This window comes from Anabrus simplex, chromosome 4 (genome assembly GCF_040414725.1).
Source record: "Anabrus simplex isolate iqAnaSimp1 chromosome 4, ASM4041472v1, whole genome shotgun sequence".
Lineage (NCBI taxonomy): Eukaryota > Metazoa > Arthropoda > Insecta > Orthoptera > Tettigoniidae > Anabrus > Anabrus simplex.
In genome coordinates, this window is record NC_090268.1 from 238,345,826 (window position 1) to 238,360,067 (window position 14,242).

The 14,242-nt window shown below is 39.9% G+C and overlaps 1 protein-coding gene across 3 annotated transcripts in view; it reads left to right on the forward strand.

Moving 5' to 3' along the window:
* Window positions 1-14,242, forward strand: part of fand (Pre-mRNA-splicing factor SYF1 fand) — a 235,098-nt gene that overhangs the window by 34,540 nt on the left and 186,316 nt on the right. For 2 of the 3 annotated variants that reach the window (XM_067145461.2, XM_067145462.2), the window contains 4 exons: window positions 5,874-5,924; window positions 6,003-6,151; window positions 13,685-13,808; window positions 14,017-14,214. In XM_067145461.2, the coding sequence (XP_067001562.2) occupies window positions 5,874-5,924; window positions 6,003-6,151; window positions 13,685-13,808; window positions 14,017-14,214 (522 nt within the window). Of the gene's footprint in view, window positions 1-5,687; window positions 5,733-5,873; window positions 5,925-6,002; window positions 6,152-13,684; window positions 13,809-14,016; window positions 14,215-14,242 lie in introns of those variants that run through there. The other variant, XM_068227497.1, reaches the window with a different exon arrangement.

Consider the following 14,242-nt stretch of genomic DNA (forward strand, 5'->3'; position numbering starts at 1 on the left):
TCATTAAAAATGAACCCGGAGGAAGTGATGACACAGAAGCAGGATATATTGCAGAGGTGGGGAAAATACTTTGAACAACTTTACAACATGCTAAATACCTCGGTACAAGGATAAATCGAAGAACCATATTTAGTGCAGATGGAAGATAAGGAAAACAAGGTGTCCATGGCAGAGATTGAGTGGGCCACTGAAAGAATGAAACGAGGCAAGGCAGCTGGAATTGACGAGGTCACCATAGAAATGATAATAGCAGCAGGAGTAGTTGGTCTACGGTGATTGTATGGGCTCTTCAGAGTGATATGGAGAGAAAAGAGTGGACGAAAGGGATCATTATACCAATTTCAAGAAAGGAGACAGGAAGCAATGTGAACATTACAGAGGAGTGACACTGATACCTCATACAGCTAAGATTCTTGAAAGACTCTTGGATAGATGAATAAGAGACAGAGTAGAGGGAAAAGTGGCAGAACACCAGTATGGATTCAGAAGAGGCAGGTCCACATTTGACCCAATATTTAAATTGCGTCAAATTATGGAAAGGACATAGTTGTAACGTTTCTAGATATTGAAAAGGCATATGACAGTGTCCCAAGGAATTTGGAATGGAAAACATTGACAGAGACACAGATTGGGAATGAAACAGTGCAGATGGTAATAGCATTGTATCAAAATGCAAATGCTCTGTGAGAACCAAAGTGGGTCAAACTGAATGGTTCAGAGTTGAGACAGGCTTATGACAGGGAGACAATACACTTCCTTACTCTTCATTATCATCATGGATAGAATTCTACATAATATCAAGGAGAAGATGATTGGCGAGCAAGTAAAGTCTATGCTCTTTGCTGATGACATTGTAGTTTGGGGAGATAATGAGGAGGAAGTACAGACACAAGTTGATTTACGGAATGAGGAGATAATAAATTTTGGAATGAAGAGTAGTACTGCGAAAAGTAAGACTTTGATCATGCCAAGAGGTAACAGAAAATCCAGAGGAGTGATAAAAATAGGAAATGAACCTCTTGAAGTAGTGAAATTATTTTAACCCTCCGTTGGTCGCGCCTCATTTCTCAACGCCGCTGGTCGCGGGTGAGCGGAGCGCTCACCATTAATGTAATATGATTTTTGAGGCCTTTATTGTTATTATTTTTGGTGTTATTGTTTTAATTTTGATACTTGTTTATTCTTTAATTACTTTTTTGTTGACAGGTTAAGTTAAGTACAATATTCATTAAAACAGAATACACATAATTATGCAAACACCATGGTGACTTACTCTCCTACGAAATAGCAAACTTTACAGCGCTGTACAATGCCCTCAAATATTTCTCGAATCCCTGCCAATTTATCGACGATTTCCTTTCATTTCTCGTCTGAGCATCATCAAATCGGAGACTTCTCAAAAGTAAGTAAAATCTCCGGTATGACATCACTAGGCGAAATATTTCTGTAGCTGTCCCATCAGTCGCCCACACTGTCTTCGCATTCTGTGTAACACGTGTGACACCTGGTGGATGAATCACGATGTTTCTTTCCTTCCTACGTTTGTTGGAGCTAGGGGGATGAATATTCCACAGAGTAATGTTGTTACGACCAACGTATTGAGGATCAGGTTCGACTGGCTGACCAGGAACGGCTTCGTCCACAGAAACATCAGATGCGCTGTCGTGATCGCTGTTGGCGGGTTGCTCTGTATCTGAGTACTCAGAATCTTCATTATTGCATTCAGCTAAGAGAACTGCTTCATCATCCGACTCCTCTAATAACCAATTACAAATCATGAAATCTTGATTCATGACTTGTAGGCTAATATGATAGGAATAATGTGGAAGTTGGAAAAAATGTAACGCCAATGGTCGCGGGTGAGCGTCTCGCTCACATATAGTGCACTATGGTCATTAACGATTGCCTGGCTGGCAATGAAAGTTGTGCCGCACCCTGCAACATTGTGGACTTGCTCAGAACATTCCAAAAGTCAGCTACTCGGTGATTAAGAAGTACAGTGCTACTTAGCTTCGCACGGCATATCTTTAAAAAGGAAAGTGAGCGCCGCGCTCACCCCGCGACCAACGGAGGGTTGATTTGGGCAGCGTGATATCACAAGATTTGGATGGAGAAATTGATTTAAGAATACAGCAGTCTGCAAGTTTTTACCAGTGTAAGAGACATTGTATAGAACAAAGATGTACCAGTGAAATGCAAGAAGGTTTTATACTCAACCTATGCTTCAGCAGCCTGGACGTTAACTAAGCGGAACCAAAGTAAGATATAAGCAGCTGAAATGAGGTTCTTAAGGAGCATACAGAGAAAGATAAGACAAGATAGAATACGAAATGAGGAAATAAGGAGAAGCGTGGGAGTGTGTAAACTTCAAGAAGAGATTGATATAGCAAAGCTAAATTGGTTTGGACACACAATGAGAATGCCAGGAGAGAGAATACCAAAGAGAACATCCATGGATACAGAGACTGGAAAGAGGCCTAGGGGACGTCCTAGAATGAGATGGAGGAGCTCTGTTGTGGACTGTATTGTAAAGAGAGGAGTCGATAGCAATAATGTACTAGAAGAGGAATGGTGGAAAGATTGAGTAAGGTGGAGGGCTTTGGTACACTGCCCTACCCAGAGAGAATCTGGAAAAGGGAATGAATGAAGAAGAAGACTGTACATAGCAAAATATGTTTCACATAAGTGTGATGATGTGATTATAGACCATAGGGGAGACATTCTTGAGCCAACTGTAAAACTTGAGCTGAGTTTTGACCAAGCCAAAAATATTGATCTGGAAAGGAAATCTCATTTTGTGACATCCAGTGTTTGTATGAAAGAAAAATATTGTATTCCAACCAGGGAAGTCATCACATTACATTTTGGAAATAGGACTACTTCAAAATTTAGTGCAAAATGTATGTGTTTTTCGTTGTTATAACCATTTTTAATTGTACAACCTAAATGAAATTAACTGTTGTTTGTGTATGAAATGGGATAGAAATAGAATATCATTTTTGTGCCTGAAAAGACCACTATGTAACTGTATTATTGGCTCAGATATATTGACCCACAGCACATGTATCATTAGGAACAATAATTCATTGATATAATTTGTACAGTATTGATTTTAAGATGACAGAACTTTTCTGGTGAGAGTTTTAAGCTGAAATCTTTCACATGGTGGCTCTTCTAGGTGCAACAATGACATATAGTCTTGTCAAACTGCCTCAGAGGATCAGTGGTAGTGTGCCCATGTAATGATCCCTAGTCTGCAGGCTTGATCTTTGTCAAGGTAGTCTATTTTTGAAGGGCTGTCAAATATCTTTGCATTCCATTTCATTGTTGGCATGTTATACATGTATGAGCAATTTGAATTAGAGATACCTAGATAGCAGCTTATAGCGCTCACTTTCAACCGTTTGATAAAGGCATTGCAGCGTGACATTGACATAAGATTTCACAACACACTGGAAGCTTTGGGGAGATGTGCTAGTCCATGGCCACTGCACAGTCTCGCATAATGCACGGAGCTTGGTTGGAAGAGTGTCCAGAGTGCACGCATTGCTTTTGGCAGCATCCCAATTGTGTTCAATAGTATTGAGGCTGGATGACCCTTGGAGCTAGGCAAGAGTCTTCCTGTCCTCTCAGTGTTTATTAAATGAACTGGCCACAGTTCAGGAGCAGTGGGTCTGTGCTTTGTCTTGCTGTAGGAACAGGTCTCCTTCAGGGTACTGGAAGCAAGAACATGGGCGAACATGATATGGCAGCAGGTTTTTGTATTGCTCGCTAGTGAAGGATGTTGACAGGTGTACCAAGGGATTCATTCATTTCATCCCATGTAAACAGTCCCTCTATGAGGATACCACCACACTGGCGTGAACTCTACCCTGTTGTTGTCCAGCATTGAATTTGTGAGCGATGTGATAACACTGCAGTCCATGTGTATGTTCGTACCATCAGAGTTAGCCAGTGGCAATCCCTGTCATCAACACATTGTAAACCGTGGCATTTCACTCTAGGAGTGGTGGTTTTGCCTGAACCTACATATCCAGGGTATGCTCTTGACACGTGATATGGAAGCTCTGTGCCTGCACAGCTTTGGAAATTGAATGGTCCATACATATGGTACCAAGAATCTGGCTGCAATAAAATTATCTGAGATCTCTTGTCTTATGTATTCTATGCTCAGTTGTTACTTACACAGCCAGTACGAGACCTGAAAACATCATAATCATGTTTGACGCTGTACTGTTACATTTACCGGGTTGACCACAGCGTCATTTTGACAAAATAGCTGCTATCTGTAATTCAGTTGCTCATCAGTATATATCTCTTGTCATTAACTCAGCCATAGAATCCATCAAGTAGAATTATGCTTTCATTGCTAGACAGCAGCACAATCAGATTGTCAAAATTGGTAGGCAGGCTGCATAGATGGCACCACTCCAGAAGATCTGTAACTCAGTAGCTATCCTAATTCAGCACTAAGTCATATTTAAAAAATAACATTTTGGGATATAAATATAACATACCATTGTTCTTGCTCTATCTGATTCTAAAAGAAGATATCTTGATTTCAATTTGTTCACACTCTGTGAACAATATCTTAGCATTTGCTTAATACATTTTCTGAATTACAGCATAAAAGCAAAATGTTTACTTGCTCTTATCTCAAAACAGGCATTTTTAAGATATCTTAGTATTGAACTAGGAGGAGCCTCTGTGGCTCAGGCAGCAGCATGCCAGCCTCTCTCTGCTGGATACCGTGGTTCAAATCCTGGTCACTCCATGTGAGATTTGTTCTAGACAAAGCGGAGGCGGGACAGGTTCTCCTCCGGGTACTCTGGTTTTCCCTGTCATCCTTCATTCCAGCAACACTCACTATCATTTCATTTCATCTGTCAGTCATTATTCATTGCCCCAGAGGAGTGCGACAGGCCTCGGCAACTGGCACAATTCCTATCCTCGCCGCAAGTTCGGGCTTCATTCATCCCATTCCTGACCCGGTGATTGACTGGAAAACAGGTTGTAGGTTTTTATTTTCAGTATTGAACTAGGACAATGATGTAGTGTATATGTTGGCTTCAGCAATGTGTGTAGAGAGAATACAGAAATACTGCAAGTGACAGGCACAGTATACGGTAAGTTCAACAAGGTAGAGGATTGTTAAAACTCAGTGCTTGGATGTTTTTGTTATTTTGAAGCTAATGCTCCCAAGTTATCACACTTTCAAATTTATTAAATTAAATCTTCATTGAAACTCCCACCAAACAGAAACTGGGAACGTTAATAGTTATTAGGATCTTAATTAAATAATACAAGTCCATTACTAGTAATTGAGAGCCTGCCTGTTGGCCATGATCGTTAAGGCGTTGTGGCTTTAAGGGCTGACACCCTGGTTATCCAGTTTTGTGAGGGGGGAAGCAAAATCACCTTTAGAATGTTGGTTGGTAGGATAGGAGAGTTGGTGGTATACAATTTCTAATCACTAGATTGCATGCCAAAGGGTTGGATTCAATTCCAAACCTCTTCACACTGTTAATACAGAATGAGGGCATATGATGATGTTGGTGATTTGTCGGTCGGATGGATATGTTAAGCCTTGAGCAGACCCTTTGGTGTTATTTGACAGGAGTACGCTGTGTGCTGACACTGGGTTTCACACTCCCCCTGCCTCATCATCATCATCATCTCACCCCTATTCAAGCAGGTCGCCTATGGGCGTCAAACAGAAGGACCTACACCGGGTGAGCCAAACATGTAGTCAGACACTCCCAACACTAAAAACCATACGCCAAGTACATAATAATTGATAGTTGAAGATGTTTTATATCCTGTAAGTAAGGGTATATTTTGTTTAGGTCATTAACTAAGTATTTTATTTTCAGATTGCCAAAATGCCTACCTTTGAAAAAGAAGAAGATATTGAAATTATATTTGTAAGTATGTTTCTGAAATACACTTATCATGATTCAAATTTTCGTTGATGACAGTTTAAGGAAGTTTTTAAATTCTAGAATGAAGATGATCTACCTTATGAAGAGGAAATTCTCAGGAATCCATTTTCTGTCAAGCATTGGTTAAGATATATTGATCATAAAAAAGGAAGTCCAAAACACACTGTCAACATTATTTATGAAAGAGCGTTGAAGGAATTGCCTGGAAGGTAAGGTTCTCTTGAACTTGCATTATGTTTTTCAAATGTCTATATGGTATTTTAAGTACAGTGTGATCTTGAGGACCACTCAGTTGATTTCTGTAATTCTTTCAATATTAATAACTTTATTTTTTCCATGTTATTATAAGCTATATGTAATAATGTTAGGTTAACTGGGGAGTGGGTCATAAAAAAAAAAAAAAAAGTAGAATGCATCAGAAAAATTGTGCCTCTCGGACCCTTGAAAGCAAAAACGCTACCTGAACTATTAATCACGTTAAAAAGAGGCCCACCAAGTGTGCTTAGAATTCAGTTTTCTAAAAATGTTCACTTGTATTTTCTTCCGTACTCTAACAGTTATCCTTGAAAAAATGTCTTCCTTTGTGTAGTTGCATGCCTTATCTGATAAAAAAGCAAACAAACAAACTGGTAAACTCTTCATTGTATTAAAAAAAAAGCATGCGTGCAGGATTTACAATTACCTTTTCTACAAAATGCCCTTAGGCACTTTCTTTCTTAACTCTCACAGTTAGTCAGATAATTACACTTAGAGGCATTAAAGGAACATTTTTAGCAGACAGTCTGGAGGGCTTGCATGTCGAGCATAGTACAGCTGGGTGGATTGGAGTGAAAATTGTTAGTATTATGCATTAGTGGATCAAATCCAAATATTGTTACAATTTTTCATTCTGTGAGGGAAATTTTGTTAGGCAGAAGACAGGAGGACAGTGAAAGAAATGTCCCCTGACAATGGGGCTAACTGATGTAGAGGCTGAGGAGAGAGGTGGATCTTGACAGAGAGGTTGATCAGGCTTAAGTTTTATTTGACTGTTCACTATTGTTACCAACAGTGCTCAGATCCAATTTATGACTTTCAATGTACGTGGAATCACAGGTACGCTGCTGGTCCATTATAAATCTATAATCCAGCGCATTGGTGAATATTTATTAGATTCATGGTGTGGGTTATTGAAGTCACGTCCTAGTTCGTGAACCATGGGCAATGGCTGAGTGCCCTAGTAAGTGGTCCTGAGAGTCGGGATACCATTGCTATGGAATGGGAGTGGGCATCTTGGACATATTCTGAGTCGTGACCCTCCTTGTGCTCAAGCAGCTTGGACTATAAAGTCCACCAGTGGTCCATAACCCGTTAGAGGAGAGACCCTCACTTGGACTATGTGTAAGTAGGGTAGCATCCTGCTTCATGAATTTACCGAGGTCAGAACATTTTAAGCAAGCCTCGGACCTATGGGAGTAACGGAGTCCCTCTCCCATTTGACAGGCGAGGGACTCTTTGGAAATAACTTGGCGAATGAAATGGGATACGATGGGGAGCTAACAATATTAATGGGGCTTATGGCTCAGTCAGCAAAGAGGATGCATCTGGATGTGCTAGGAGTAAGTGATATTCGGGTAAGGGGAGATAACGAGGAAGAGATAGGAGATTATAAAGTGTACTTGACGAGTGTTAGAAAGGGAAGGGCTGTTAATCAGGAATACCATTGCACGCAACATAGTTTCTGTTAGGCACGTAAATGAGCGAATGATGTGGGTAGATTTGGCAGTTTGAGGAATTAGGGCGAGAATTGTCTCAGTGTATTCACCATGTGAGGGTGCAGATGAGGCTGAAGTTGACAAGTTTTATGAAGCATTGAGTAACATCGTGGTCAGGGTCAACAGCAAGGATAGAATACTGCTAATGGGCGATTTCAATGCGAGAGTTGGGAATAAAACTGAAGGATACGATAGGGTGATTGGTAAATGTGGGGAAGATATGGAAGCTAATGGGAATGGGAAGCTTTTGCTGGACTTCTATGCTAGTATGGGTTTAGCAGTTACGAATACATTCTTCAAGCATAAGGCTATTCACTGCTACATATGGGAGGCTGGGGGTACTAGATCCATAATAGACTATATCTTAACTGACTTCAAATTCAGGAAATCTGTTAGAAATGTACGAGTTTTCCAGGGATTTTTCGATGATGCAGACCATTATCTGATCTGTAGTGAACTAAGTATCCCTAGGCCTAGGGTAGAGAGAGTGAAATCTGTCTGCAAACGAATAAGGGTAGAAAATCTCGAGGACGAGGAAATTAGATAGAAGTACATGGATATGATTAGTGAGAAGTTTTGAACAGTAAACAGTAAGCAGATTCAGGATATAGAAAGAGAATGGGTGGCATAGAGGGCTGCTGTAGTAGAAACAGCAAGGGAATGCATAGGAACAACTGTGTGTAAAGATAGGAAAAGACGAACATCTTGGTGGAGTGATGAAGTGAGAGCAGCTTGTAAATGTAAAAAGAAGGCTTATCAGAAATGGCTCCAAACAAGGGCTGAGGCAGACAGGGATTTGTACGTAGATGAAAGAAACAGAGCGAAACAAATAGTTGTTGCATCCAAAAAGAAGTTGTGAGAAGATTTTGGTAATAATGTGGAAAGGCTAGGTCATGCAGCAGGGAAACCTTTCTGGACAGTAATAAAGAATCTTAGGAAGGGAGGGAAAAAAGGAAATGAACAGTGTTTTGAGTAATTCAGGTGAACTGATAATAGATCCCAGCGAATCACTGGAGAGGTGGAGGGAATATTTTGAACATCTTCTCAGTGTAAAAGGAAATCATCCTGGTGGTGTTGTGAACAGCCAAGCTCATGGGGAGGAGGAAAATTATGTTGGTGAAATTACGCTTGAGGAAGTGGAAAGCATGGTAAATAAACTCCATTGTCATAAAGCAGCAGGAATAGATGAAATTAGACCTGAAATGGTGAAGTATAGTGGGAAGGCAGGGATGAAATGGCTTCATAGAGTAGTAAGATTAGCATGGAGTGTTGGTAAGGTACCTTCAGATTGGACAAAAGCAGTAATTGCACCTATCTGTAAGCAAGGGAACAGGAAGGATTGCAACAGTTATTAGTATACCAGGCAAAGTATTCACTGGCATCTTGGAAGGGAGGGTATGATCAGTCATTGAGAGGAAGTTGGATGAAAACCAGTGTGGTTTCAGACCACAGAGAGGCTGTCAGGATCAGATTTTCAGTATGCACCAGGTAATTGAAAAATGCTACGAGAGGGAATAGGCAGCTGTTTTTATGTTTCGTAGATCTAGAGAAAGCATATGACAGGGTATAGAGAGAAGAGATGTTCGCTATACTGCGGGACTATGGAATTAAAGGTAGATTATTAAAATCAATCAAAGGCATTTATGTTGACAATTGGGCTTCAGTGAGAATTGATGGCAGAATGAGTTCTTGGTTCAGGGTACTTACAGGGGTTAGACAAGGCTGTAATCTTTCACCTTTGCTGTTCGTAGTTTATATGGATCATCTGCTGAAAGGTATAAAATGGCAGAGAGGGATTCAGTTAGGTGGAAATGTAGTAAGCAGTCTGGCCTATGCTGACGACTTGGTCTTATTGGCAGATTGTGCCGAAATCCTGCAGTCTAATATCTTGGAACTTGAAAATAGGTGCAATGAGTATGGTATGAAAAGTAGCCTCTCGAAGACTAGGTTGATGTCAGTAGGTAAGAAATTAATCAGAATTGAATGTCAGATTGGTGATACAAAGCTAGAACAGGTCGATAATTTCAAGTATTTAGGTTGTGTGTTCTCCCAGGATGGTAATATAGTAAGTGAGATTGAATCAAGGTGCAGTAAAGCTAATGTAGTGAGCTCGCAGTTGCGATCAACGGTATTCTGTAAGAAGGAAGTCAGCTCTCAGACGAAACTATCTTTACATTGGTCTGTTTTCAGACCAACTTTGCTTTACGGGAGCGAAAGCTGGGTGGACTCAGGATATCTTATTCATAAGTTAGAAGTAACAGACATGAAAGTAGCAAGACTGATTGCTGGTACAAACAGGTGGGAACAATGGCAGGAGGGTACTCAGAATGAGGAAATAAAGGCTAATTTAGGAATGAACTCAATGGATGAAGCTGTGCGCATAAACTGGCTTCGGTGGTGGGGTCATGTGAGGCGAATGGAGGAGGATAGGTTACCTAGGAGAATAATGGACTCTGTTATGAAGGGTAAGGGAAGTAGAGGTAGACCAAGACGACGATGGTTAGACTCAGTTTCTAACGATTTAAAGATAAGAGGTGTAGAACTATATGAGGCCCCAGCACTAGCTGCAAATCGAGGATTGTGGCGACGTTTAGTAAATTCAGAGAGGCTTGCAGACTGAACGCTGATAGGCATAACAGTCTATAATGATAATGTATGTATGTTTGTTTTCTTAGCCATTGGACTGGATCATCTCATGAAGATACTAGAAGCTGTAAATTGTTATTGATGTTGTGCAATCGTAATGCTAATTTTAACCAACTGTACATATTTCTCATTGATTGATTGATTGATTGATTGATTGATTGATTGATTGATCCGATTTGTACACATAAAGGAGAGGTGCTTTTCACTGGAGTAGGTGATATATAGCTAGCCATGTGAGAAGCCGCTGAAACAGGCATATATACCGGCAACGTTCAGAGCATGTCCTTATGATTTATTTATTGTCATTGCAAAGCATATGGATACTGGAAAGAGTTTAAATTACAATTGGTAAGTAGTTGGTATCACTAGAATCCAGGAAATAAAACAGAATCATCCTTCGCATAAGTCTATCAACATTGTAACTTCAGTTACATCTGTGGAGAGCTTTGACGTAAGGCAAGTACACAAAGGTTGGGAGTTCCACATTCGTCAGTAGCACATTTGGAGCTGCAGCTTTTATGCAGAGCTTATGTGCAGAAGTTCTCAGAGCTGTTGTTGAGTTGGAGAACTCCATGGTAGTGTACTACATAGTACATACTGATGTATGTTGCTCACGGCTGTCCTTAAGCTGTAAGTGACTGGCAAGAGAGTGGCACTTACTATTATTGATGAGACATTCAGTAACTGATTCAGATGCTGAAGCTCTATACACTGCTCTTCTGATTCTAACTCCTGAGCCTGAACATGGTACTAATTGTCTGTTACTAACTGTGCAATATTTAAGATTCAGTATTCTTAATACAAATGTGTTAGTAGCTATTAGCAACAGTGTGTTTCATATGTTGCTGTTGTGATTTGCCCTTTTTAGCAGGACACTGATATTCTGAGGCTAAAAATTCAGTGCACTGATAGTCAGATTTTGGTTTCTGAGCCTCAGCGTAGAACCAGTTATAAGCAGCAAATTGCTAAGTTTGATGTTCTTCTGATCATATGATCGTGATTCATATGATTGTGGTGCTGACGATCTGAGGCTGAATGTTCTGTGGCGGCGGTCCTCATTCCCTCTATCTAGTGTGGGCATGATTCTGAAATTCCTCAGCATGCTGATGTTGATTTTTACTCGCTGTCTGAATGTGGTGCTAGCAATTAACACCAAGATGTTTGTTGCACTTGGAAGTTAACTCGTGGTGGTGATTCTAGGAGTGATACAGTATACCAAGAGGCACTACTCCTATTGACTCACAATCACAGACCCTGTGAATGTGCTGCACTCCCTTCTAGAGACTCAAAATTCCTGCAAAACTTTCCTGCCTTCTGTGAGGAAATTAATTACTCATTTAGAAGGAATAGTAATCAATTCAATAGTCTCTTATAGGAAGGCACTATTGAATTGATTCCTGGCTGGGTCGGGGATTATAATTGCTTCTAATTAATTCTTCTGGGTTGGGGATTGGGTGTTTGTGTCTGTTCCAACACTTGCCTCTTCATATTCATACAGTGCACCACAGTGCTAACTACCACAGGAGCACGCAATAGTGATTACATCCCTCCATATAAGGTTGGTATGAAGGTCATGCGGCCATAAGACATGGCCAAATCTACATGTGCGACACAGTTTGTACCCGGGACCCCACAGTTGTGAGAAAAGCTGTAGTAGAAGAAGAAGAAGAATGAAAGAGGATTATTTTCCAAAAACACTTCTGGTAAAGCAGAGGCTAAGACTTGAAGCAAAGCTGCATAAAAAAGATCTGAGAAAGGAGGAGAAGATGTGAAATTGGAAACACAATTATTTTCTGAAGCTGTAAGCAACTGTTGCAAAATTCAAGTCTAAGCCTCAAAAAAAAAAAAAAAAAAAAAAATCTTGCAAGATGTTATTATGATAGTGGAACTGACAGAGTGACAGGCATCAATTATTGCCTCTTTCTACCCAAAATATGTCTGAAATATGTAAAAAGCTCAAATTGACACAAAAAAATCCAAATGGACTGTAAATGTTTTATTTATATAGATTTTGTATCATGACTATTCATTAACAGATAATTGTAGAACAGTGATGAAAAGGAAGGAAACAGGTTTTTTTAAAAATTCGTTTGAAATAGGCATGCTTTCAAAACAGCTCTAGTTTAGAGGGCTGGTATTATGTTTTGCGTTGCATTCTCTGGAAGTCTTGATCATACTCTTTCAACCACTGTCTGACATTTCTAGCTGTTCAGTGGTCCAAGAGAATGCCACGAAAATGTTATCTAGACCATTATGCTCCGACACCAGCAGTGGTTTCAGGGCGCTTATTCTCACTTGTTTCATACTTGGCATGCTTACGCCCTTCTGTTTGATGAAATAGAGGACGGGGCTCATTGGAGAAAACAACCCTTTCTTCAGTCAGCAGAAGTCCAATTTCAATGTTTTGCAAATCGAAGCCTTTTCCACTGATGAATATTCAGAGCCACGTACAGAGTGTAGTTTGTTGAACTGTTTTTAGACGCTTGTGTGATAGCCTTTGGTTGAATTCAATAGTGTAGTGTGTAGTGTGTTGGTCAGCCCGGCTCACTTTTGTACTCGACGATCACTTCCCACATCAGTGGCACGTAGTGCTCTGCACTTTCTGTGTTGGTTAGTCTCATTGGTGCCATTTGTCTACTCATGATACACTTTCACTACTCCACCACATGAGTAGTTCACAAACTGCACTATTTCAGGAATACTGCCATCATAGGTCCAAAAGCCAGTTATCCCTTTTTTTTCACTTGATCAAATTGCCCCTTTTAATCATGATGGCAACAAGCGATAATGTGCTGACAGCATATCACATACCTCATATACACACTAAGTTGATTCACAACACGTGAATTACTTCATGGGGTACTTGCTGCTGACATTGAGGTTATTCATACAAAAAGAAGGAATGAACATAAGAATGTATACTGTCCAAGGATAAGCAAAAGTTCTCACCAGGTAAATGCTGGGGCTGTACCTTAATTAAGGCCATGGCCACTTTCTTTCCACTCCTCGTATCCCATCATCACCATAAGACCTATTTGTGTCGGTGCTATGTAAAACAAATTGAAAAAAGGAAAAAAAAAAAATGAAACAAAAGTCAGGTCAGTGTGGAAAGTGAACAGCAGGAAGAAATTCAAACATAAAATTGCAAATGCTCAAAGGTAAACTCTGCATCTTCATATTAATAAGCTCTTTCCTCTTTGGTTTCAGTTCTTCTACACCCTCTTCCTTCAGTCCACTCAAGAATTTAATTTATTTCAAGGGGTTTCACTTCCTGTTGAGGAAAATACTGTTAGCTACTTAGTAAATATTACTGACTATTTAAAGACGCCTTTCTTTTTACAGTTATAAATTATGGTATAACTATCTTAAATTGCGGAGGAGGCAAATCAAAGGACGGTGCATCACTGACCCATCTTACGAAGATGTAAACAATGCGTTTGAGAGATCACTGGTTTTTATGCACAAGGTAAGATTTTTTAGTTACATTAACCAAGTATTTGTAATATTTTTTAAAAATATGCAAAATGTCCCCAATGTTATATGATTGCCAGTCCCATGGTGGTCCTGGAGATAGCTATGAATTATAGCTTTCAATTTCAAAATGAGATGTGAACCAAGTTAAATTTTAAAATGTTTTTCTTTGAAATAATATAACAAGAAGTATTCTTTCCTAGATGCCTCGCATTTGGCTTGATTACTGCCAATTTTTAATGGACCAATGCCGTATAACTCGAACTCGGCAGGTATTTGATCGTGCTCTGCGAGCTTTACCCATAACACAGCACCACCGTGTTTGGCCACTGTACCTGAAGTTTCTGAAAATGCATGATATTCATGAAACTGCTGTCAGAGTTTTCAGAAGGTACCTCAAGGTAAGTGAATTGCCTAGGATGCTATACA